A 26,202-nucleotide genomic window follows, 5' to 3' on the forward strand; every position below is an offset into this window, starting at 1 on the left:
ATTACAGAAGCCATCCTGGTTTCTGATTTAATCCCAGAATGTCCCATTTTTCTTTTCCCTCCCCTTTGGAGCCTGTGTGTGTGTGTGTGTGTGTAGGTGCAAAAGCCGAGTACTGTTTATACTGAAAATAAAATACTTGCACCAAATGAAGGAAAAGGTGAAGAATTGGGAGTGCGGAGACCTGGTAAACTGTATTATATTTCTATTTAAATGATAGTCATCATTTCTAGATTTGCATGTCCACACTCTGTAGCACTGTAGTAGAAAGCAAAAGGTCCCAGGTTCAATCGCTCATAGTTATCTCTCGCTCTAGTTATCTCTCGTTTGCACTACTGCAATGTGCTCTACGTGGGGCTACCTTTGAAGGTGACCCGGAAACTACAATTAATCCAGAATGCGGCAGCTAGACTGGTGACTGTGAGCAGCCGCAAGACCACATAACACCAGTCTCGAAAGACCTGCATTGGCTCCCAGTATGTTTCTGAGCACAATTCAAAGTGTTGGTGCTGACCTTTAAAGCCCTAAATGGCCTCGGCCCAGTATACCTGAAGGAGCGTCTCCACCTCCATCACTCTGCCTGGACACTGAGATCCAGTGCCGAGGGCCTTCTGGCGGTTCCCTCGCTGTGAGAAGCCAAGTTACAGGGAACCAGGCAGAGGGCCTTCTCGCTAGTGGCACCCGTCCTGTGGAACACCCTCCCACCAGATGTCAAAGAGAAAAACAACTACCAGACTTTTAGAAGACATCTGAAGGCAGCCCTGTTTAGGGAAGCTTTTAATCTTTAAGAAATTAGTGTATTCTAATATTTCTGTTGGAAGCCGCCCAGAGTGGCTGGGGAAACCCAGCCAGATGGGCGGGGTATAAATAATAATAATAATAATAATAATAATAATAATAATAATAATAAATATTATTATTATTATTATTATTATTATTATTATTATTATTATTATTATCTCCTCCAGGCAGGGCTTGTCTGAAATGTCCTTTGTCTGAATACTTGGCAGGTCTGTGTCAGTCAGCGTTTTATTCTCTCCCCTCTCCCCTGTCTTTCTGTCTTTCTCTTTACGAAGAGGTGGACGGGTGGCTTTTAATCATGGTGGATATGTTACTGCCAGGATCAGGCAGATTACACCTACATTCTTAAGCGTGCCAGACTAGGTCCTGGGAGACCAGGGTTCCTCCCCTCCACAGTCATCCATGAAGCTCACTGAGTGGCCTTGGGCCAGTCACTTCCTCTCAGCCTAACCTACCTCACAGGGTTGTTCTGAGGATTAAATGAGGAGAGGAAGAACCATACACGCCACCTTGAGTTCCCTGGAGGAAAATGTGGGATATAAATGCTATATATATATATATATATATATATATATATAGAGAGAGAGAGAGAGAGAGAGAGAGAGAGAGAGAGAGAGAGAGAGTTGTTTAGTCGTTTAGTTGTGTCCGACTCTTCATGACCCCATGGACCAGAGCACGCCAGGCACTCCTGTCTTCCACTGCCTCCTGCAGTTTGGTCAGACTCATGTTGGTAGCTTTGAGAACACTGTCCAACCATCTCGTCCTCTGTCGTCCCCTTCTCCTAGTGCCCTCCATCTTTCCCAACATCAGGGTCTTTCCCAGGGAGTCTTCTCTTCTCATGAGGTGGCCAAAGTATTGGAGCCTCAGCTTCAGGATCTGTCCTTCCAGTGAGCACTCAGGGCTGATTTCCTTCAGAATGGATAGGTTTGATCTTCTTGCAGTCCATGGAACTCTCAAGAACAGGCATCCCCAAACTTCGGCCCTCCAGATGTTTTGGACTACAATTCCCATCATCCCTGACCACTGGTCCTGTTAGCTAGGGATCATGGGAGTTGTAGGCCAAAACATCTGGAGGGCCGCAGTTTGGGGGTGCCTGCTCAAGAGTCTCCTCCAGCACCATAATTCAAAAGCATCAATTCTTTGGCAATCAGCCTTCTTTATGGTCCAGCTCTCACTTCCATACATCACTACTGGGAAAACCATAGCTTTAACTATACGGACCTTTGGCATTGGACTAGATGGGCCTTTGTTCTGATCAGGCAGGGCACTTATGTTCGAAAAATGAGGGTTGGACAAATGGCATTGGTATAATTCATTCCAATCAAATGTCAGGGCCTATGTGATGCTATTTCTGCACCCAGTTGTCTTAAAGGATAGTTGATCTGTCACTTGGCTCCCACTCTGAAGTATAGTTCCTAGCCTTAGTTTGGTAGTTAACCTGTAGGAGAGAGAGAATGGGCATGCCACATGCTAGCATGTGATAGTATACTTTTTCTGTAATAAAGCCCAACAAGCTGATTTGCATGTAGGTGGAGCTGCAGTATCTGTTTATGCCCATCTTACGCCAGGCTGGAATCATCAGGTGAAAGACACTTTGTAGACATAAATAAATGTGCAAACTCCGGCCACAACAACTGTTTTCTTGGAAAACTGCATCTTTTCCCCCACAAGAAGAAAAATGAAAGTTGTCGTGTGTTGCAATTTTGGGGGCAGGCAAGTGACAGGAAGGGGAAGGAGGAAGCGACGCTTCTCCTCCTGCCTCTGAAACGGTCAGCCTCCAGCTGTTGCTTTCAACAACAACAACAACAACAACAAAAAAAAAAAAATGGCGGAGAAAAGATTCATATGGATGTGTGATTTGGCCAGTGGGAAGAATGTGCAAAAGGAAAAGGTTCCTCCCACATATTCTGCTGTGGTATGAAGACAAAAACAAAAACCACAGAGACCTACATAAATGTGACATCACAAAATTACTTTCAAACCACTTCGCAAGTCCCACAGTTGCAATCACACACCCTATAATTGCTCTTGAGTGAAAGCGTTTACTGTAAGTGAACAGAGGCAGAAGCTGAAAAGTTTCTTTTCAAATTGCATGGGAGTTATCCTCATCTAGCCAAGACTCCTGATAACCCATGTGGAAGGGGAACACTGGTATGGGGCACATTTACATGTCCACCTTTGGAAAAGAAAGCAACCCCCCCCAAAATATCCCCACCATTCATTAAACAAACCAGTTCCCAATCAGTTGACTCTCAATCCACTTAATCCCCCCCCCCCCCGGTGAGCCAAGTAACCCCCTAATATTTTTCTCCATCTCCTGGCTAATCAGACAGGCACACACACACACACACACACATGTGAGGCTGGGTGTCTGTCAAGGATTCCACAGCAGCGGGTTGGACTAGATGACCCTCGGGGGTCCCTTCCAACTCTACAATTCAGTGATTTTTATTCTAGAAGCAGCTTCAGTTTTGGGGAAGAGGATGGAGAGTCGTGCACAAAGTTTGACTCTCTCAAACCTGCCGGCATTTGAGGGTACCCTAGTGAAATCCGTTGGCAGTTCAGTGAATTTGCTTCAATTAATCACAACAGCCGTGATGTGTAAGTCCGTTCTTACTTGGCCGAAACAACAGTAACCACTGGGGTACCCACAGGCCTATAAATGACAGAATCACCCCTTCGCCTTTTCTGTAGAAATTAAAGTCACATAGCGAGCAGAATTGATATTGGTTAACTAAGCAACGGCCTTATTGGACCAAGCAGAAAGTAACAGTCCAGGCAAAAGCGAAGCTTCATGGCCACAGACCCAACAGCAAATTACTTCACACGTCTTGCAGAAGACCTCTTGGCTCCTTTTCAACAACCCCGTCCTCCAAGCTTGTTCACTGCTGCCCCAGAGGGCAGGACCCGAATAAACAGATTCGAATGACAAGAAAGGAGTATTCAGATAAACACCAGAAATAACTTTCTGCCGGTAAGAGCTGTTTGACAGTGGAACGGACTCCCTCGGAAGCTGGTGGACTTTCCTTCCTTGGAGGTTTTCAAGCTGAGATTGGATGGCCATCTGTCATGGATGCTTGCGCTGAGATTCCTGCATTCCAGGGGGTTGGACTAGATAACCACTGGGGTTACTTTCCAACTCCACACTTCTATGATTTATCAGCCGGTGTAGAACAGCTCTGAATCTTGATTACGTGTGCTAAGCATTAGCACCTGGCTTTGCAGGAGTCCGTTGTGGATAGTTATTTGATACTTAGCAGTCTTTAGCAGATTGCTTCTATTGAGAGCCAGAAATTGCCATATGTTTGATGTGAATAAACAGCATTCTCAGGGCTGTAATCACCCTCATTTTCATTATTTTCCTTCCTGTGTTCAGTATGCATGATTCCATCCCACCCACCGTGCACCTTCTCTGTGCCCACATGATGTGAGACAGTTTCCCTCACCTCTGGCGTCATAGAAAAGGAAAAGAACCATTTAGTTAATACTGCATAATTAATTTAATTTCTTGGAGGCAGAAGCAGAAATTGCAACGACTACAAAAGACACAATTTGAAGAACAGTGGCCTAATATAGCCTATTCCTTTTATACTTTAAAATCAACAAAGAGCTGCATTTTTTGCCTGTGGTTTGCCTGTGGTTTTGGCACATTCAGTGCAAGAAGAGCTATTTGTGAAATGCCTAAACAATGTGCAGCTCTGGGCCAAAAATTGAAAATGAGTGAGGTCCCAACTAAAGAAGAACGGCAGCATAAGTTGACAGAATATGCACAACTCGAAGACTTAACATATAGAATAAGAGAACAAGAAGAACATACGTTTAAAGAAGATTGGAAAACCTTTACTGAATATATGGGAAATAATTGTGTACAGCTGAAAACGCTGGCAGCATTAAGATAAATTCAACAGTGTAAACATTGATGGATGCAATAATGCAATAATGAATACTATAGTTTTTGTAAAATGTGCAGGGATTTATGATATGCAAAATGAACCATGGGAAGAGAAGAAGGGAAGTCATTGATATCTTAATGATATGGTACCTCTGGATGTGGTACCTCTGGATGTGAACGGGATCCGTTCTGGAGCTCCATTTGCAACCGGAGCAGTGCGCAACCTGAAGCACCGAATCTGCGCATGCTCACCGTGCGATTCAGCACTTCTGCGCATGTGTGTGATGTCATTCGGTGCTTCTGCGCATGTGTGAATCGTCGAACCTGGAAGTAACCAATTCCTATACTTGCGGGTTCGGCACGTTCGTATCCCGTGATGAACTCAACCTGCAGCGAACGTAACCAGAGGTTGTTGTTGTTTAGTCGTTTAGTCGTGTCCGACTCTTCGTGAACCAGAGGTATGACTGTATTTTAAATGGCAAAACAGAAAATTACACACACACACACACACACACACACACACACACACACACACAAAATTGCAGGTCTGTTTCAGTACCAACTTACTTTGTTGCTCAATTTTTAGATTAGAATCATAGAGTTGGAAGAGACCACAAGGGCCATCCAGTCCAACCCCCTGCCAAGCAGGAAACACCATCAAAGCATTCTTGACATATGCCTGTCAAGCCTCTGCTTAAAGACCTCCAAAGAAGGAGACTCCACCACACTCCTTGGTAGCAAATTCCACTGCTGAACAGCTCTTACTGTCAGGAAGTTCTTCCTAATGTTTAGGTGGAATCTTCGTTCTTGAAGTTTGAATCCATTGCTCCGTGTCCGCTTCTCTGGAGCAGCAGAAAACAATCTTTCTCCCTCCTCCATATGACATCCTTTCATATATTTGAACATGGCTATCATATCACCCCTTAACCTTCTCTTCTCCAGGCTAAACATACCCAGCTCCCTAAGCCGTTCCTCATAAGGCATCGTTTCCAGGCCTTTGACCATTTTGGTTGCCCTCTTCTGGACACGTTCCAGCTTGTCAGTATCCTTCTTGAACTGTGGTGCCCAGAACTGGACACAGTACTCCAGGTGAGGTCTGACCAGAGCAGAATACAGTGGTACTATTACTTCCCTAGATCTAGATGCTATACTCCTATTGATGCATCCCAGAATTGCATTGGCTTTTTTAGCTGCTGCATCACACTGCTGACTCGTGTCAAGTTTGTGGTCTACCAAGACTCCTAGATCCTTTTCACATGTACTGCTCTCAAGCCAGGCGTCACCCATCCTGTATTTGTGCCTTTCATTATTATTATTTTGCCCAAGTGTAGTACCTTACATTTCTCCTTGTTAAAATTCATCTTGTTTGCTTTGGCCCAGTTGTCTAATCTGTTAAGGTCATTTTGAAGTGTGATCCTGTCCTCTGGGGTATTAGCCACCGCTCCCAATTTGGTGTCATCTGCAAACTTGCTCAGGATGCCCTCAAGCCCATCATCCAAGTCATTGATAAAGATGTTATGAATAAGACTGGGCCCAAGACAGAACCCTGTGGCACCCCAAAGCCACAGGGTTGTGTCTTTATTTTAAAGCTAGTTGGGCCTTTAGTTGTAGTGATAGTTATGGAAGAAAGGGAGACAGCTATCATTTCAGTTGTTGCATCAAATCAAGTGTGAAGACTCCTGAATCCTTCATACACTTTAAACAGACAAAAAAACCTAGATTTCAAGCCAGCTTTAAACAAATAGCGTTAAATGCTGAAAAGAAACGCCTGAGCAGGGGTCGAATGTCAAGTGCTGCTGGTAGATTTATTATTCGTTTCCAAATCATTTCCCATTCAGCGAAGACAAGAGAATCCAGAAAACGTGTCACAAGGAGGCAACGTTTATTCATACACATCTTTTTTATAAATGACTTTTGGTTCAGCCACTAACAAATGCGACAAATCTTACTGTTGTCACATTGCAGTTAGGCATTTTGTTCAAACATAATTGCAGTAGTACTTGAAATGTTTCAAGCTGTCAACATCTTATGCAACACGCCCCCCCCCCCAAGTCTACTTCATGCAATACTCCTATGCAAAGTGAACATGATCACACACAGAGATTTATATATACAGTGGTACCTCTACTTACAAATAACTCTACTTAAGAATTTTTTCTACTTACAAATGGAGCTCCGTCCGCCATCTTGGATGCGGTTTAGATAGGATTTTTTCTACTTACGAATTTTTAGATAGGGTTGCTTCGACTTACGATTTTTTTCTCCCAATGCATTCCTATGGGATTCGACTTACAATTTTTTTCGACTTACAAATGTGTGTTCGGAACGCATTAAATTTGTAAGTAGAGGTACCACTGTATACATACATATACATATATACTGAAAATGTTCTGCCTACTACAACTGGCAGCAGCTTTCAGGAGTCTCAAACAGGCACCCCCAAACTTCGGCCCTCCAGATGTTTTGGACTACAATTCCCATCATCCCTGACCACTGGTCTCATTAGCTAGGGATCATGGGAGTTGTAGGCCAAAACATCTGGAGGGCCGCAGTTTGGGGATGCCTGGTCTCAAAGGTATACTGCAATTGCCAGTCTTTTATCCAAAGACGCTGGGGGTTGGGCAGGGATGACAGATCTACAATCTTCCCCTACCTGTACATCACACCATGAGTAAATAATAATAATAATAATAATAATAATAATAATAATAATAATAACAACAACAACTTTATTATTTATACCCTGCTCATCTGGCTGCGTTTCCCCAGCCACTCTAGGCAGCTTACAGCACATAAAAAATGGTAAAACATGATTAGATGTTTAAAAAAATCCCGATACAGGGTTGCCTTCAGATGTCTTCTAAAAGTCAGATCGATAGTTGTTTATTTCCTTGACATCTGGTGGGAGGGCATTCCACAGGGCAGGCGCCACTACCGAGAAGGCCCTCTGCTTGGTTCCCTGTAACCTGACTCCTCGCAGGGAAGGAACCGCCAGAAGGCCCTTGGAGCTGGACCTCAGTGTCCGGGTTGAACATTACAAAACCTCCCTTTAAGCCACGAATAATCACACAGTTAGCTGCATTTTGTCACTGTTAAAAGACCATCGACACTCAATGCTGCAGGCAACAGTTGGTAAGGTCAAGGTTGGTTTTAGCCCTATTGTAGATCTTTGTCAAATCCCCCTTAATGCAGGTACCTCTGGCCCTTTGTTAAACTACAGCTCCCATCTGCCCCAGGAGCATGGCCCATGAAGAGGGGACTTGTAGCTCAGGGACATCTGTAGGCACAAAGGTTCTCCACAGAGTAGCAATAGAAGAAAACACTGCATCAATGCGGATAGCGCTGAAATGGTGTTTTTCAAAACGAGCAGCCTTGTCCTTAAAAGAGGTTTTTCCTGCTTGCAGTTTGAAGAGCACCCGAGGGGGCTGCAGTCCCTACAAGGCAGCCCCACCCACTGCTGCTGCTTCTGTCATGTCACGGCTGCACCCTGGCTGCTGCTGCTGCTGCTGCCTGCAACATCCAACGCCTTTGGATATAATGGGAAAGAGATCTACACTTGTGCGCATGAGGAGTTCCTCTGTGCAAGGAGGAACCCCGGCTGCAAAGAAAGCCCAGTTTCGCGGTCAGTCATCTTCCCAAAGCAACAGGTCTAATTCAGTTTTTAGGGCTGTCCATTTTCTCTAAGGGAGCAGGGGTGACTGTAGGGCACCTTCCCCAGAAACACAGGAGCAGCTGACCAAGGAAAGTCCAAAGCATTTCCCACACAGAAAATTGCAGGGAAATCCCAAGGGGCACACAGATGGCTCTCTTGCATGTGCGTCACAACTGAAATAACGAGAACAAGAGGAGCACCGTTTATGCAATATAAAAAAAAATCCTTCCAGTTGCACCTTAGAGACCAACTAAGTTTGTCATTGGTATGAGCTTTCGTGTGCATGCACAGATACTTCTTCAGATTCTTCAGGTATCTGAAGAAGTGTGCATGCACACGAAAGCTCATACCAATGACAAACTTAGTTGGTCTCTAAGGTGCTACTGGAAGGAATTTTTTTATTTTGTTTCGACTATGGCAGACCAGCACAGCTACCTACCTGTAACTAGAACCGTTTAGGCAAGTTACCTGAATTATTATGCATATATTCTGCATCACAGTGGTGGTTCTGACACCACAGCAGATTAAATATGTATATATTTAGCAGGTGCATATTTGTTTCGACAAACAACTGAAAGAGGACATGATTTCCCCATGTTTGGAAAGATCATGAAAAAAACCAGCATTTTCCCCCTGCAGTCTTATCTCCACAGTTCACTCCACCTCTTCGGGTTTATCCAAGTCCATGAAATATTCCTAATTTCAGAGGTCTAGTTGCTGGTTAGCTTGGTTTTAAGTGCATGGTCATTAATCAAACAGGAAACAAGTGCGTACATGCACACATGCGAACCAGACTCAAGTCTAGAGTGATTAAGGCCGCAATCCTTACCTAGGAGTAAGTTGCATTAAATTCAATAGGATTTAATTCAGAGTAGACATAGTTAGGCTTATGCTGTGATATCCACACCTGTGTACAACTAGGCCCCAAGGGTTCAATTGGGAGAAGAGAAGAGCTAACTCCTTTTTCCTTCGGGTCACCCAGTATATTTCTCTCTGTGTCTTACTTACAACATGGGCTTTCTTCCATCGTTTCTATCCCACAGAATTGGCATACATAACCTCAACAGTTGGCCAGAAGACATAGGGGCTGGGCAGGCATGTAAACATAGGCATATAAAAAGCTTGTAAACTATGGTTTGCCTGTTAGTATTTTAGCGATCCTTAGCTGCTTCAGCAAGGACTGTTAGGTTTGGTGTAAATCACATGAGTGACTGAGAGAGAGAGTGGGAACGGAAGACTGTCTTATCTCTTCCTTCTGAGGTTGTTATTGTATGTGTTTAGTTTCACTTCTGTTGTGTCGCAGTTCTGTACTGTAGTTCGGAGAACACAGACGTGATTATGAAGTCTCTGTACACAGGTTGTAAATAAAGTAGTTTCGAACTACTGATGAGTCTTGTTCTTCTCGCTACATGATGCTGAAAGACCTGGCACTCTGGACTGAAGGGATGATGCCAGCCAGAGGGCCACCAGGAAGACACAACGGAGTCTTGGGGAGTACACCGTCTCCCCAGAGTGGTTTTCCAACTCCCAGCCCGCTTACACACTCAACAATGAGAAGAGCATCCAGTGTTCAGTATGGCTTACGCTGGAGTAACTGGGAAGAAGAGTCACAATCCACAAATCGCTACATGGGCCCATCAGCAAGAAGAATCAAGAAGCCTCTGGCGAAGTTTGGCATCTTCTTTACCTGCTTTTGCTCCGTTGCCAGGTGACGTCTGTTCTGTTGCACCTGAAAAACAACAAGTTGTGGCAAATGGAAACTCGGTTATCCTTTTCCATAGAAATCACAAACAAGTAGTCTGGTTTCCCTCAAACACAATGTCCGTGTGCATGTGAGAGAGAGAGAAGAGGGGCTTGCTTCCAGTCCTTTATATCGGAGGCATTTGAGAAAGACCTACAGATTCTAGGATAGCTGGAATATAATGCCAGGAATGGAGCAAGTGTGAAAGGAGGCCTTGCATGGTAGTCCACAGCATTTCTTTCCTAATTGGTACTTAAAATTTAAAGACATTGGGGTAACCATCTTGCACACATTTGGGCATAGCTGCCAAGTTTTCCCTTTTCTCACGAGGAAGCCTATTCAGCATAAGGGAATTTCCCTTAAAAAAAGGGATAACTTGGCAGCTATGCATTTGGGGAGGGTGGGGAATAAGTCCCTTTGAATTCAGCAGGTTTACTTCAAGATGAAAATGCATTGGGTGTGTGACCCAAACGCTACATGTAGAAAGGTTCAACAGAATGGCATTGTTTTGCGGTGTTTTAAGCTACTGCATTTTATAACTTTACACTTATGATATGCTTTTGTAAATTATCTGGAGGCATTAAGGTAAAGGGACCCCTGACCATTAGGTCCAGTCGTGATCGACTCTGGGGTTGCGGCACTCATCTCGCGTTATTGGCTGAGGGAGCCGGTATACAGCTTCCAGGTCATGTGGCCAGCATGACAAAGCAGCTTCTGGTGAACCAGAGCAGCGCACGGAAATGCCGTTTACCTTCCCACCAGAGCAGTACCTATTTATCTACTTGCACTTTGACGTGCTTTCGAACTGCTAGGTTGGCAGGAGCTGGGACCGAGCAACGGGAGCTCACCCCATTGCAGGGATTCGAACCGCCGACCTACTGATCAGCAAGCCCTAGGTTCTGTGGTTTAACCCACAGCGCCACCTGCAATCTGGAGGCATTAGTATGAGGCAATTAATACTTCTCTTCCTCAAAATCCATAGGTCAGCGCTTGCTTGTTTTAGCTGTGGCGTTTTTTAAATCCTGAACAAAATGAAGTGTTTTATAGTTTTTCGTGTAGTATTAAAAAACTTGCAAACCCCTTTGATCAATATATTAGGAGCAGTGATATATGCATAACATAAAACGAAGCAAACTGACTTTACCCTTCAATTCTATCTCACTGTTTGCCTTTTCCGGCTCTGCTTTCTTTCCAGAGTCGTCTTTGACGGTGGCTGACTTGCCGTCCGCAACGTCCGTTTTAATCGAGCCGAGATTCATCAAGAGTTGCATGGGGTCGAACTTCTCGCCGCTGCCTTTCAGGTTCTCCAGAACTTTGAGGCACTTGTAAGATTTAAGCTCGCTGACGTTTTCCTCGAGGAAGAGGAGGTAGAGGCTCAAGTCGTTGTAGTGTTTGGTCTTGACTTGGAGGACATCAAACGTCGGCAGGAGCTCGTAGACTTGCAGAATGTCTGTGCGCTGCCTGAAAGGGACCAGCAGCGCATAGACCACAATGGGCATGAGCAAGAGGTACACAATGATGTTGATATAGCTGAGGAGCTGGAAGACACCGACGGCAATTAGTTTGCACTGGACGCGTTCGGGAACAGTGGTGTCGTTCTTCAATATCCCGGTTTTGATGTTGCAGATAAACTCATCGGTCATTGAGGAGAGGCTGATGTAATATCCCAAGTAGAGGCAGGAAAGCAGAATGATCACCAGGGTCAGCAAACGGCAAACAATGTACTTGATTATTAAACTCTTGGAGCCCTTCTTCGTCTTCAGGTACTGTTCCACAATGGGGTATTTGAAGTGGCTTTCGGATATTTCCCAGAAACTGGAGGGGGGGGAGAGAAAACAAAGAGACAATATCCAGAGCCATTACAAAAGGATTTCATTTGCTCAGAAGCTGCACAACACACACACACACACACACAGGAAACTGGGATGGCTCAGATTCCAAAACACCAGTGCCATATTTCCCCCCCAGATGCGTTCTGGAAGAGCAACTGTGTTCGTCCATTACAGCAAAAACAATAGTGTGTGTTATGGCACCCCAAAGGCTATTGTGTTTATTGATTTTGCAGGACAGAGTCTACTTTCTCCAACAAGAGGATGATAATGGTGTGTGTGGGCTGCAATAGGATGGCAGAATGGAGAATTGCTTGAAATTCAATGAAAATGGTGAGCCAGGTGAGCAGCCCTGAGGACAGTGAGGTGCCACCACAGAGAAGGCTCTTCTCTGATTGCCACCCGCCTAACTTCTGATGGCAGGTGCAGCTGAAGAAAAGCCTTCAATTATCTTAAGTCAAGAATGGCGGTGCTGTGGCCCTCCAGAGGTTGTCAGACTCTGGATGTGAGTAGCTTACCTATTATTCCAACTCAAGTTCATTTTAATTTGAGAAAATGGAAAGGTATGGGATGTTACCTCTGAGCCATATTCTCATTAATGGCTGGAGATGAGCCCCTCACGTCCCCACTGCGGCAGCTGTTTGCGGCTTTGATTGCCCTGTTATAGGCTTTGTCGAGTTCTTCCATAATAAATTTCAGGTCTGAGCAAAGGTGGGGGGCCGAGGTGAAGCGCCAGAAGAGACATGGCAGGTACAGTAGGATTGCAACCAGCAGGAGGATGTATGGGAAAAACTGCGGAAGAAAATAACCAGGGAATTAGCTCAGATCAGGATCCATCCGCAATCTGTTAAATAATAAGAGGCAAGCAGGATTGCTGAGACATTTTGCAAACTGAATGTGTGGCTCAGTGATAGAGCATTTGCTTTGTATGCAGAAGGTCGTCAGCATTTCCAGGTCGGGCTGGGAATATCTGAAATCCTGGAGAGCTGCTGCCAACCAGTGCAGACAGAACTGAGCTAGATAGACCAGTGGTCTGATTCAGTATAAGGCAGTTTCCGTTATTCCCCATTTTCCTAATATTGGGATTATTTTTGCGATACAGATCTGGAAAGCGTACTAATAATAACATTCACTGCAATCCTGTACACACTTACTTGGGAGTAGGTCCCACTAACTTAGAGGGGCTTACTTCTCAGTAGACTTGCCTAGGATTGTGCAAGAGACTGAGGCTGAGCGCCTTGGAAGCACTACTAAAGAGCAGAATAAAAGGTAAAGGTAAAGGGACCCCTGACCATTAGGTCCAGTCGTGACCGACTCTGGGGTTGCGGCGCTCAACTTGCTTTATTGGCCAAGGGAGCCGGTGTACAGCTTCCAGGTCACGAGGCCAGCATGACAAAGCCACTTCTGGCGAACCAGAGCAGCGCATGGAAATGCCGTTTACCTTCCCGCTGGAGCAGTACCAATTTATCTACTTGCACTTTGACGTGCTTTCGAACTGCTAGGTTGGCAGGAGCTGGGACCGAGCAACGGGAGCTCACCCTGTCGCGGGGATTCGAACCGCCGACCTTCTGATCGGCATAAATGAATAACTAAGAATAAGCATGCCAACATTTTAGCTGACACTGTTGCTGCGATTTTAACAGCCGATTGAAAAACCAGGTACAGAGCATCTTATTGCGCTAACATGACTGCAGAAGTGTCCTCTTTTTTGGTATACCAGAGGCTGTAAAAGGGATAGGAGCAGGACCAATGGAAAAAAGTTGTCCACCCAAAGCCAGAGAGGGTGTAAGAGCAGTGGCATACTGATGCGGTTAAGTACAGCTCACTACTGATGTTGATGCATCATAAGCGGCTGTGAACGGCCTTGGGGCAAAGAACAACTCAAAACAACAGGTCGATAGGAAGAACACGAATGTGGGCTGTAAGAGAAAATTGGAATCTTAAGCCGCACCTTGAGAATTCAGACTCCATTGTGATGTAGTGGGGGGAAATTAAATGAGAGGAGCTGCGGCAGTATGGAAAACACATGGAAGCGGAGCTGAGGTCAGGCTGAAACCATGTCGGCTGCCTGGCTCACACATTCTTTATTCCTCTGCAAAATGAGTCTGTATCTGGGAAATGATCCAATCTTTGGAACCGTCAGGGAATCAAATCAGTCTTGAAAAGCCCTTACTCCAACCAAGAGGACTTTTTGTTTCTTGAGTAGCAGCTAGAGAATTAAGACGAGACGAGAAGCCTATTTGCATTCAGCTGCTTTCTGACTCTCCACCTTGACCTTGTTTCCTTCCCCTGCAAGCTCATCGGCCCATTCCTCACTTCCTTTAGGTAAGAAGCAGCTGCTTCTCTTTTGCTTCATCACTGTGAACTAGCACTGCTGTAAACTTGCAAGAGCAGTATCAAAGTGAACGAGCTTCAAAAAGACTGCCAGCAAAACCAAGCCAAGAGTCCTATTGAAATACTTTATTGTCACTTGTACAACTTGTATACAGTACAGTGAGATTACACAAGCACCCCCCACTCAGCTCTCTTAGTCTTAATTCCCCTCGTTTACTGACAAACTCAAAAGTCAGTTGCCCTGCTGTTATCTTTTCATTCAGCAGCCTAACAACCCATGGATAGAAGCTGTTCTTTACCCTGTTGGTGCAACTAATCGTGCTTCTATGTCTTCTTCCCAAAGTGCTGGCCAGGGTGTGAATCATCCCTGAGAATTTTCCTCACTCTCCTGAGACAATGTTCTTCCGCAATGTCATCCAGCGGATTCACGGGACAACCCATAATATCCTGTGCTGTATTCACCACTCTCTGTAGGCATTTCCTATCCGTTGATGTCAAACCAGCGTACCACACCGTGATGCAGTATGAAAGGAGACTTTCTATTGTGGACCAGTAGAAGGAGATCGTCAAATGTTGATTGACATCCTTCTTTTGCAATACTGCAAGGAAATGGAGTCTCTGTTGGGCTTTCTTAACCACCTGGGTTGTATTGATTTTCCAAGTAAGGTCTTCACTGAGATAGGCAGCCCTGTTTAGGGAAGCTTTTAATCTTTAAGAAATTAGTGTATTTTAATATTTTTGTTGGAGGCTGCCCAGAGTGGCTGGGGAAACCCAGCCAGATGGGCTTTTGTTGTTGTTTAGTCGTTTAGTCGTGTCCGACTCTTCGTGACCCCATGGACCATAGCACGCCAGGCACTCCTGTCTTCCACTGCCTCCCGCAGTTTGGTCAAACTCATGTTGGTAGCTTCGAGAACACTGTCCAACCATCTTGTCCTCTGACGTCCCCTTCTCCTAGTGCCCTCAATCTTTCCCAACATCAGGGTCTTTTCCAAGGATTCTTCTCTTCTCATGAGGTGGCCAAAGTATTGGAGCCTCAGCTTCACGATCTGTCCTTCCAGGGAGCACTCAGGGCTGATTTCCTTAAGAATGGATAGGTTTGATCTTCTTGCAGTCCATGGGACTCTCAAGAGTCTCCTCCAGCACCATAATTCAAAAGCATCAATTCTTCGGCGATCAGCCTTCTTTATGGTCCAACTCTCACTTCCATACATCACTACTGGGAAAACCATAGCTTTAACTATACGGACCTTTGTCGGCAAGGTGATGTCTCTGCTTTTTAAGATGCTGTCTAGGTTTGTCATTGCTTTTCTCCCAAGAAGCAGGCGTCTTTTAATTTCGTGACTGCTGTCACCATCTGCAGTGATCAAGGAGCCCAAGAAGGTAAAATCTCTCACTGCCTCCATTTCTTCCCCTTCTATTTGCCAGGAGGTGATGGGACCAGTGGCCATGATCTTGGTTTTTTTGATGTTGAGCTTCAGACCATATTTTGCGCTCTCCTCTTTCACCCTCATTAAAAGGTTCTTTAATTCCTCCTCGCTTTCTGCCATCAAGGTTGTGTCATCTGCATATCTGAGGTTGTTGATATTTCTTCCGGCAATCTTAATTCCGGCTTGGGATTCATCTAGTCCAGCCTTTCGCATGATGAATTCTGCATATAAGTTAAATAAGCAGGGAGACAATATACAACCTTGTCGTACTCCTTTCCCAATTTTGAACCACTCAGTTGTTCCATATCCAGTTCTAACTGTAGCTTCTTGTCCCACATAGAGATTTCTCAGGAGACAGATGAGGTGATCAGGCACTCCCATTTCTTTAAGAACTTGCCATAGTTTGCTGTGGTCGACATAGTCAAAGGCTTTTGCATAGTCAATGAAGCAGAAGTAGACGTTTTTCTGGAACTCTCTAGCTTTCTCCATAATCCAGCGCATGTTTGCAATTTGGTCTCTGGTTCCTCTGCCCTTTCGAAATCCAGCTTGCACTTCTGGGAGTTCTCGGTCCACATACTGCTTAAGCCTGCCTTGTAGAATTTTAAGCATAACCTTGCTAGCGTGTGAAATGAGCGCAATTGTGCGGTAGTTGGAGCATTCTTTGGCACTGCCCTTCTTTGGAATTGGGATGTAGACTGATCTTCTCCAATCCTCTGGCCATTGCTGAGTTTTCCAAACTTGCTGGCATATTGGGTGTAGCACCTTAACAGCATCATCTTTTAAAATTTTAAATAGTTCAGCTGGAATATCATCACTTCCACTGGCCTTGTTATTAGCAGTGCTTTCTAAGGCCCATTTGACTTCACTCTCCAAGATGTCTGGCTCAAGGTCAGCAACCACACTACCTGGGGTGTACGAAACCTCCATGTCTTTCTGGTATAATTCCTCTGTGTATTCTTGCCACCTCTTCTTGATGTCTTCTGCTTCTGTTAGGTCCTTACCACTTTTGTCCTTGATTATGGTAATCTTTGTACGAAATGTTCCTTTCATATCTCCAATTTTCTTGAACAGATCTCTGGTTTTCCCCATTCTATTGTTTTCCTCTATTTCTTTGCATTGCTCATTTAAGAAGACCCTCTTGTCTCTCCTTGCTGTTTTTTGGAAATCTGCATTCAGTTTCCTGTATCTTTCCCTATCTCCCTTGCATTTTGCTTGCCTCCTCTCCTCCGCTATTTGTAAGGCCTCGTTGGACAGCCATTTTGCTTTCTTGCATTTCCTTTTCCTTGGGATGGTTTTCGTTGCTGCCTCCTGTATAATGTTACGAGCCTCCATCCATAGTTCTTCAGGCACTCTGTCCACCAAATCTAAATCCTTAAACCTGTTCCTCACTTCCACTGTGTATTCATAAGGGATTTGATTCAGATTGTATCTTACTGGCCCAGTGGTTTTTCCTACTTTCTTCAGTTTAAGCTGGAATTTTGCTATAAGAAGCTGATGATCTGAGTTACAGTCAGCTCCAGGTCTTGTTTTTGCTGATTGTATAGAGCTTCTCCATCTCTGGCTGCAGAGAATATAATCAATCTGATTTCGATGCTGCCCATTTGGTGATGTCCATGTGTAGAGTCGTCTCTTGTGTTGTTGGAAGAGAGTGTTTGTGATGACCAGCTTGTTCTCTTGACAGAACTCTATTAGCCTTTGCCCTGCTTCATTTTGAACTCCAAGGCCAAACTTGCCAGTTGTTCCTTTTATCTCTTGATTCCCTACTTTAGCATTCCAATCCCCTGTAATGAGAAGAACATCCTTCTTTGGTGTCATTTCTAGAAGGTGTTGTAGGTCTTCATAGAATTGGTCAATTTCACTTTCTTCAGCTCCGGTAGTTGGTGCATAAACTTGGATTACTGTGATGTTAAAAGGTCTGCCTTGGATTCGTATCGAGATCATTCTGTCATTTTTGAGATTGCATCCCATTACAGCTTTTGCCACTCTTTTGTTGACTATGAGGGCCACTCCATTTCTACTACAGGATTCCTGCCCACAGTAGTAGATACGATACTTTATTATTTATACCCAGATGGTATAATTTATTATTTATACCCAGATGGGCAGGGTATAAATAATAAATTATTCTTATTCTTATAAAGGAAGAGACTCTCTCCACGCAGCCCTCCCTGATGTACAGTGGGACTAGTTCTACCTCTCTTCCTCCGAAAGTCCAACACCATCTCCTTTGTCTTGCTGATATTAAGGTGCAAGTTGTTCCCTAGGCACCATGTAGATATTTTTTGGACCTCCCCTCTATACACTGATTCGTCTCCACCTGTTATTAAACCCATTATGGTGGTGTCATCTGCAAACTTAATAATTGCAGTAGACAGGTCAGATGATACACAATCGTATGTATACAATGAATACAGGTAGGGACTTAGCACACATCCCTGTGGTGTGCCAGTGCTGATTTTTAAGGAATTAGATGTTACATGTCCAATCCTCACTGTCTGTGTCCGATCTATCAGAAAGTCTTTAATCCAGTCACAGATGGTAGAAGAAAGGTTCATGTCAGCCAGCTTTTTAATGAGGATGTCCGGAAGGATGGTATTAAAAGCCAAGCTATAATCAATAAACAACATCCTGACATAGTTCTCTGGTTCCTCTAGATGACTTGCTGCAATATGAAAGGCGGTAGCTATCGCATCATCTGTGGACCTATAGGCAAACTGGTGTTCATCAAAGTCCGGTGGAAAGCAGGTTCTAAGGTGTTGAAGGACCAGTCTTTCGAAGCATTTCATCACTACAGATGTTAATGACCCCATTCACAAATGTGCAGAGACATAAGTTTCCAGCAGCTTCTGTTAAGTATGAACAACAGTCCGAACTCATTTATTTCTTCTTTATATCTACACTAGGGACTGTGTCCTTGCTAGCTTTGCTTTGCTCACCTACGCACCACCCCCTGCTTCCTAAATGTCCTCCTGCTCATACTGCTTTCCTCGCACTGTTCTCGAAGCCACCAACCTAAGTCTGACCAAACTGCAGGAGGCGGTGGAGGACAGGAGTGCCCAGCATGCTCTGGTCCATGGGGTCACGAAGAGTCGGACACGACTAAACGATTAAACAACAACAAATTCATATTAAATGTGGTTCAAAACTATGGTGTGTATATGATCGCTAGCTCTTCTTCCTGCCGAAATGGCACATATTAGGGAAGCTTTTACCCTATAATTTACTGCTTCCAAATGGAAACAGACGTAATTGGGTCAAGGGGGTTGTTATGATTATCACAGTATTGCTATATTTTTTAAAAAAATAAAATAAAATAAAACGACTACTTCTAACGATAACATGTTTCAAAGCTCTGGGGCATTAGGTCAAAAGGCAGCTAATGAACGATAACAACCAAAACAAAGAGGACATATAGCTCGTACATTAACACGAGAAAAATGACGACTACGGGTGGGAGTGAATGCTACAGCTTCAGATTTCTGAGCTGGGTTTTTATTACCCAGAATAAAAGAAGATGACGAAGGCCAATTATACAAACTTTATGAAGCCAGAGTGGAAGGTGCCCCGAGTCGCTCTCTGAAAGCTGTTTTTGCTGTACAGCCGCCCAGCAGTAGGAGTCCACGTAAGCAGCCTGGCGCCAGGAAAACGAACTTGGAGAAAAGCAGCTCATCTGGGTACCTAGCAAGTAAAGAAGGGTGTACTGTAAAAGGGGGGGGGCAGCATGAAATATACAGGGTACAATACAAAAACAGAGGGTTTGGAACCCATTTTGATAGGCAGCAGGGTCAAGTAAAGGAAGGTTTGACCAGGGTGGCACTGCAGATATGGCGTGTGAACAGACATGCACTAAGCAAACACGTGTTCATGCCTGAATGCTTAAGTGGGTGGGGAGGACACAGAAAATCAGGAAGCCTAGTCTTCTTCCTGACATGCGATTTTCCTACATGCAAGGAGTTTGAAACAGTGAAGCCATGGGTAAGGTTAACCATTGAAAACACAGTTTGGTTCACATGAGTGTCATTTCTTCATTTTGTTATCTTGAGCCCAGTTCTCCAATCCATTAAGGTCATTTTGAATTCTGATTCTGTCTTCTGTGGCTTTAGCTACCCCTCCCAGTTTGGTGTCATCTGCAGATTTGATGAGCAATTCCTTCATCCAAGTCATTTATAAAGGCAACAACAACGGGCCCAGGGCAGAACCCTGAAACACCCCACTTGTCACTTTTCTCCAGGATGACAAGGAACCACTAATGAGTACCCTTTGGTTAAGTCCAGTCAAAGGTGACTATGGGGTTGTGGTGCTCATCTCGCTTTCAGGCCGAGGGAGCCGGCGTTTGTCCACAGACAGCTTTCCGGGTCATGTGGTCAGCGTGACTAAACTGCTTCTGGCGCAACGGAACACCGTGATGGAAGCCAGCGCGCATGGAAAAACTGTTTACCTTCCTGCCACAGCGATACCTATTTATCTACTTGCACTTTGTGCTTTCAAACTGCTAGGTTGGCAGGAGCTGGGACAGAGCAGCGGGAGCTCACTCCGTTGCAGGGATTCAAACCGCTGACCTTCTGATCGGCAAGCCCAAGAGGCTCAGTGGTTTAGACCACAGCACCACCAGCGTCCCAAAGGAAGCATGTGAAGAGAAGAAGCATGTGAACAGGATGAGGCTGCTGGAAGTAGCAGCAGGGAGGGAGCTTCTAAGTGTGGGGTGTAGAGAAAAAGCTAGAGGCAGAGCAAGATAAGGAGTAGGGGTGTGAAATTGAAAAGTTAAGAGCAGTGGAGCAGGGAGGGAGAGAGATAAACCGAATGTGTTCTTGAGTGCGTGAAGATATGCAAGGAAGGGAGACAGTTTTCTACAACGCAGGTTGAACTGGCCTGTGCTGCTTCAGTGACACGGAATAAACAAAGGACAAGGAGGATCCCTAGTGCGAATTAAACCTGCAGAGGGCCATAAACCAAGTAAACAGAGACACCTGATAGCTAATGTGTCCAATGAAAAGGCATGAGATTCTGAAGGCTTCGTCGGGAACCTCTGATATCAAGCGGAACACAAGGTGAAGGAAGCTCCCTTTGCACATGGTATGGCCGGCAGGGCTTCCTAATGTCTTATGTGCAAACCTCTCAGCCCTGAAATAATTATTGCTGGATGCGCCAACATAGATCAGATTTACTTATGCAAAAGACGATCCCCTTTTACAACAGAAGCTGAAGTCACAAATGCTTGTAACATACTCTGCAGTCAGTAAGCATCCAACATCTGATAAATATCCACATTCACATCGACAATGTGCAGCAACAAAAGTTTAGGGGTCCTGTTTACAGTGCGGATGAAAAGATTTAGTGTGAGTCACAGCTGACATTAATTTCAAAGGCTGTTGTCCTATCAATGGCATAGTAGTCACAGGGCTCCCTTATGAGTACAGCAGCGTGTTTATGTGAGCTAGCCGGGTCTATTTTAAACCTCCGCCAACTTGGCGTGGATCCCAATGGTTCTTTTCTTCCAAAATGCCAGGCAGCGGGGAGATGGGGGCTTTATGGCCACAAAAGCTGTTGTCATTCTAGGCACTGGCATGAAAAGCTGGACAATCAGGGCACTTTTGCACTAGCAGCCGGGTAAACACATAAGCATGATGGCTTGACAGTTGAACCCTGGGTTTCTCTTAACGTTAGAGGTTCCTGGTGAACCCTTCAGAGTTTCATGCTAGAGGTTTCCTCCACACACCCATCATTAGCTGTTCAATAGGAATCTCCAAAAACAACAACACCCAAACCCCAGATGCTGTGAAAATGAGGATGAGAAAACAACAGGACAAGCATGGGGTGGGGTGGTAGGAAAAAGCAGCTTTTCTGAGCTGGAGTGTTCATAGGGTCATAGAGATTTGGAAGGGATCCAGAGGGTCATCTAGTCCAACCCCTTGCAATGCAGGAACCTTTTGCTCCATGTGGGACTCGAACCCACAACCCTGAGATTAAGAGTCTCATGCTCCACTGACTGAGCTGTCTTCCAAAGAAGTGGCTGTATCCAACATTGCAAAGGGTGTGGGCCGGGGGACGTGCAGAGCAGCTGCAACTCTTGGGCCAAATGAAAACTCAACCTCCCCCCTATGAGAAATGACCCCTGGCAGCTGTGAGGCCTCGTCATTCCTAAACCATGGAAAGTCCCGCTGCTTTATTCTTAGCATTGTATAAAGTACTGTAGTTTGGAATGCCTGTTTTGCTCGTTTATATGCTCCTCAACGGACAAGGCAGCTTTGGGAAGAGGCAAAAATGCAATAGCTATTTTCCAGATTTTTATACCGTTCCCATTACTGCTTCAAATTAGAAATTAATTTGTGAGCTGATCAGCAAACTTAATATTGGCGTCTCTGCTGTGGAGACCCGGTTTGCATGTCACACAAAGCTAATATTGCTAAAGCACACCGTGGTTTGCTGCGAATGGGCTGGTTCCAGAGCAAGGATCACAGGCCCTGTGCTTATATCCCGACTGTGTTGCCGCCACACGGCCCAGGACTAAGCCATAGTTTGGCTTACCATTTGAACCTGGGCTCATGGTTTTTTTTGCTGCAGTCAAACCAACAGCTGTAGCTGAGGTTTGTTCTTGGCTTACTGCTCAGAGATTGCCTAGAGGAGACAACCTACGAACTGAGGTTCTAACCATCGCTTAGCTACAGCAGGAACAAGAGTGTTGGTTTATTGTGTAGAACAAGTGTAGCTAACAACCCGTCTTTCACATGTTGTTGAATGGCAACTGCCATTTGCCCCAGGCAGCATGGCCCAATGGTCAAGGATGATGGGAGTTGCAGTGCAGCACTATTGGGAGGGGACCACATTGTGCTCTCCTGGTTTAGAGCACTGAGAAAATAACAATCCGCCTGGGTCAGGCTATTTAGTTCAGCATCCTGTTTTCCACAGTGGCCAATTAGATGCCACTGGGAAGCCCCAAAGCGGGACGTGACTGCAATTGCTCTCTGCCGCTGTTGTCCCCCAGCCATCAAGGTATTATTATCATCAATTTAATATGTATACTGCCCTTCATCCGTAGATCTCAGGCGATTCACAATGTAAAAAAACAATGTAAAAACAAAACAAAAACACAATAAAAACAAAAACAGAAACAACCCAATAGCTCCCTCCACTTCCATAACACATTTAAAAGGGCATCAGATGTCAATCAGCCCAAGGCTTGGTTAAGAGTCAAAGAATCAGAGAGTTGGAAGGGACCCTGAGGGTCTTCTAGTCCAATCCCCTGCAATGCAGGAATACGCAGCTGTCCCTTACGGGGATCGAGCCTGTGACCTTGGTGTTATCAGGACCATGCTCTAACCAACTGAGCCTAGTGGTTGAAGAGGAACATTTTTCGCCTGGTGCCTATAGGTCCGTAATGAAGGTGCCAGCCGAACCTCCTCGGGGACAGCATCCCACAAACAGGGAGCCACTGCAGAAAAGGCCTGTTCTCATGTTGTCATCCTCCAGACCTCACACAGGTGAGTATCACAGGGTCTGGGTTGGTTCATATGGAGAAAGGCGGTCCTTGAAGTATTGCAGCCCTGAGCCGTTTAAGGCTTTATAGGTCGAAATCAGCACTTTGAACAGGTATACACAGTGCTAAGTAACCATTATGCCATCACAAGGATTTCCACTTGTGCAACAGAATCCCCCTCCTCTCGCCTGCGTGTACCCCACACCCACCCCAAATCTCTTCCAGTGGGAGAACCCAGAGAGCAGATTTCGACAGTGCACAAGGGGAGGGAATGGGGAAGTCCCATTGTGCAAGGAAAAACTTGACAGGATCGTTACCTAGCACTACTTTGGATTCTCCTCTAGTCAGCATTCTGTGACGTATGTTTAGTCATCACTGCAGGATGGCGGGCTTCTTCCCACCATAGAGTATTTTATTCAAACCCCTGCAGCATGGTGACATCATAGATTCTACATACACAGCTCTTAAAGGACAGAAGCACTAAAACTGATCTCTTCTCCTTATGCGCTAAAAAATGCAAGGGCCAAGATTACTACGATGTGTGGCTTGGATTTGTGATTTGCGAGCGATTGGTTGAGAATAAATAGGTCACTGGAGTCTTGTGGGGGTGGGTTACTGGCGGGATCTGTAGACAGTGGGGATAACATGTTCAATGGATTCTAGGTCACAGGGAGGGACTTGGCAGCTGGGTCCCAAACAAGGAATCCTTTTGTTGGCAAGTGAGTTTGGATAACACTGGACAAACAACCACCAGAAATCTTGAAGCCCTACAATTTTTCTCCCTGTTTCTGTTCCGGGGGATGATGGAAGTTTTGTCTTCTGTCTCAAAAATCCATTGGTCCCAGTACTTAAAACATGGGCATCTTTCCTCGAAGCAGCTTTACAATAAAGGAAAACAGCCACAGCTACCAACAAACAACAATCCATACAGAATCCATAGAGGATGAAGCACGGGTTATAAAGAAATCATGTGACGATATCAGCATTGAGACAAGGAGGAGCAACAGCTGTTATGGAACTGAAATGAAGAGGCACGCAACAAAGGATATTGGTACAGGCATGCCCTGGAATTTGAGAAGTACTCAAGCAATGAAGCTGATTTGGGCTTCGTCAAAATGTTGGCATGCATAAAAGAAACATTCCCTTTTCAAAATGAAAATGTTGTGATTGTTATTTGTGTGTATTTATATCCCATCTTTCCTCCAAGTTGCTCAAAGTGGCACACAATGGTGTTCTCCTCATCTCCCTGCGATGTAGGTCAGGCTGAGAGACTGTGACTCACTGGCCCAAGTGATCTTCATGGCTCCATGAGGATTTGAACCTTGGCCTCTGTGGCATTAGGCCAACACTTGTAACTACTACACCTTCTCTGTAGCATAATTCTCTGATTTAAAAAACCTGCAAAACAATGCTTCAGGGCTATTAAAATGCAGCGTAAGTGGCTTTTTGCTGAGTCATGCATCAAAGGGCAGCACAGCCGTTTCCACACCCAGATACAGCATTAAGCAGGCTTTTGAACTGTCAGTGGAAGTGTAAAGATGAGGGAGGCAGGCAGACAAAGAAATAAAACAAAAACTGATTTAAGAGCTTTTCACAAAATGCTGCTCCTTTTAAGGGAGGTTACAGAAGTTTTAACTTGTTGCTTTAAAAAAATGTGCCTCAGAATGTTCCGAACACAACTTTTTGAGGGCAATGTGCTGCAAAAGGCTGAAAACTTTAAATAAATGTGATAAAATAAAACACCTTGTCTATCTGTCCATTTACTTCTGCTCAAAGGACTTGGGGACTTAACATTTATTTAGCAGTTTTTTATATACCACTTAAAAGTCAAAACCTGCTATACATTCATTAATTCATTCATTCATTCTAGTAGATGTATTTCCTGACCTGTTCTAATACCCTTTCCTTATGGTATTAGATGAGCCAGTGTGGTGTAGTGTTTAAAGTGCTGGACTAGGATCCGGGCAACCAGGGTTCAAATCCCCACTTGGCCGGAAACTCACTGGGAAATGCTGGGCCAGTCACTATCTCTCAGCCTGACCTACCTCACAGGGTTGCTGTGGGAATAAAATGGGTAGGAGGAATACCAATAGTTGAAAGTTGTGATATAAATATACTGTTAATAATGATTTCCCCAGTCTACACTGGAGAATGCTGTTGCTTCCCCACTCCAATAAAACTTGTTTCAGTTCTATGCACCTTTGCGCAGATTTAATCCATTAAAACCCAGTGGATTAATTGACTAGGGCCGTCGAGTTATGTTTAGGATTGCATTGCAAGCGTCCTTACATTGAGAACAGCTCCGATTATTTGCTTTTGCAACCTTTGGAATCCATAGTAATTTTAAAAGCCATAACCTGCAGTCTGGAGTGGTACAGTCCGGGGGTGCCAACTTGGAATAAAATATTGAGGCAGGTGGTGGTGATGGTAAGCCCCGCCCCAAATAATCGATCATGTGACACGCACATCCCTTGAATGGCAATGCCCATCAACTATGCGACTGTGTTTATTGGGATGGTGGGGAGAGATGCTAGGAGTTGGCTGCTGCGGTACAGTCACATCCCTACCGCCCCTGCAGCCCGGAGTGGTACAGGCGCTTCCCCACGCTGTCGCAAGGTGCCTATGCATGCGTGCCTATCTCGCCCCAGGCGCCGCCCGGCCCCTCCATCGCCTGCGGGCGGTGCCAGCCCCCTTACCTATGGAGATCTCCTGCGCGAAGGCCAGCGAGATGAGCAGCAGGGGCAGCCCGACGGCGATGCAGGTGACCAGCTTGTCGACGGCCAGCTCCAGCCGCAGCCCCTTGTACTTGCTCTCCGACGGCTCCTTCAGCAAGAAGTCCGAGAAGACGTACTCGGTGGCGATGTGGGCGATGGCCATGGTGGCTCACCGAAAGCGCCTCTCGCCCACCCGCCAGCCCCGCTCTCTCCTCCGGGCTGGCTTCGTCCGCGGGGTCCCCGCCGGGGGTGGTGGGGTGGGGCGTGAGGTGGGGTCAGTCACTCCCCGGTGTCTGCGCGCCCTGCCTGCCTTTGTTTGGCGCGCGCGCGCCCCTGGTAAG

The 26,202-nt window shown here is 45.3% G+C and overlaps 1 protein-coding gene across 1 annotated transcript; it reads right to left on the bottom strand.

Moving 5' to 3' along the window:
• Positions 1 to 6,476: 6,476 nt before the first annotated feature.
• Positions 6,477 to 26,202, bottom strand: PANX1 (pannexin 1). Its single transcript, XM_035114643.2, has 5 exons — positions 25,844 to 26,202; positions 19,212 to 19,351; positions 12,490 to 12,704; positions 11,228 to 11,898; positions 6,477 to 10,071 (listed from the first exon to the last, which is right to left on the bottom strand). The coding sequence occupies exons 1-5, from the start codon at positions 26,022 to 26,024 to the stop codon at positions 9,980 to 9,982; spliced, it is 1,299 nt and encodes a 432-aa protein (XP_034970534.1). The 5' UTR covers positions 26,025 to 26,202; the 3' UTR covers positions 6,477 to 9,979.

This window comes from Zootoca vivipara, chromosome 4 (assembly GCF_963506605.1).
Source record: "Zootoca vivipara chromosome 4, rZooViv1.1, whole genome shotgun sequence".
Taxonomy (NCBI): Eukaryota; Metazoa; Chordata; class Lepidosauria; order Squamata; family Lacertidae; genus Zootoca; species Zootoca vivipara.

Excerpts from the sequence above, each read along its gene's own strand:
- PANX1 (XM_035114643.2), bottom strand. The coding sequence starts at position 26,024 with ATGGCCATCGCCCACATCGCCACCGAGTACGTCTTCTCGGACTTCTTG. Across the intron at positions 12,705-19,211 it reads TTCCACTCTGGCTTCATAAA|TTTTTCCCATACATCCTCCT; the intron begins GTTTGTATAATT and ends TTTCTTCCGCAG. Across the intron at positions 11,899-12,489 it reads AATGAGAATATGGCTCAGAG|TTTCTGGGAAATATCCGAAA; the intron begins GTAACATCCCAT and ends CCCCCCCTCCAG.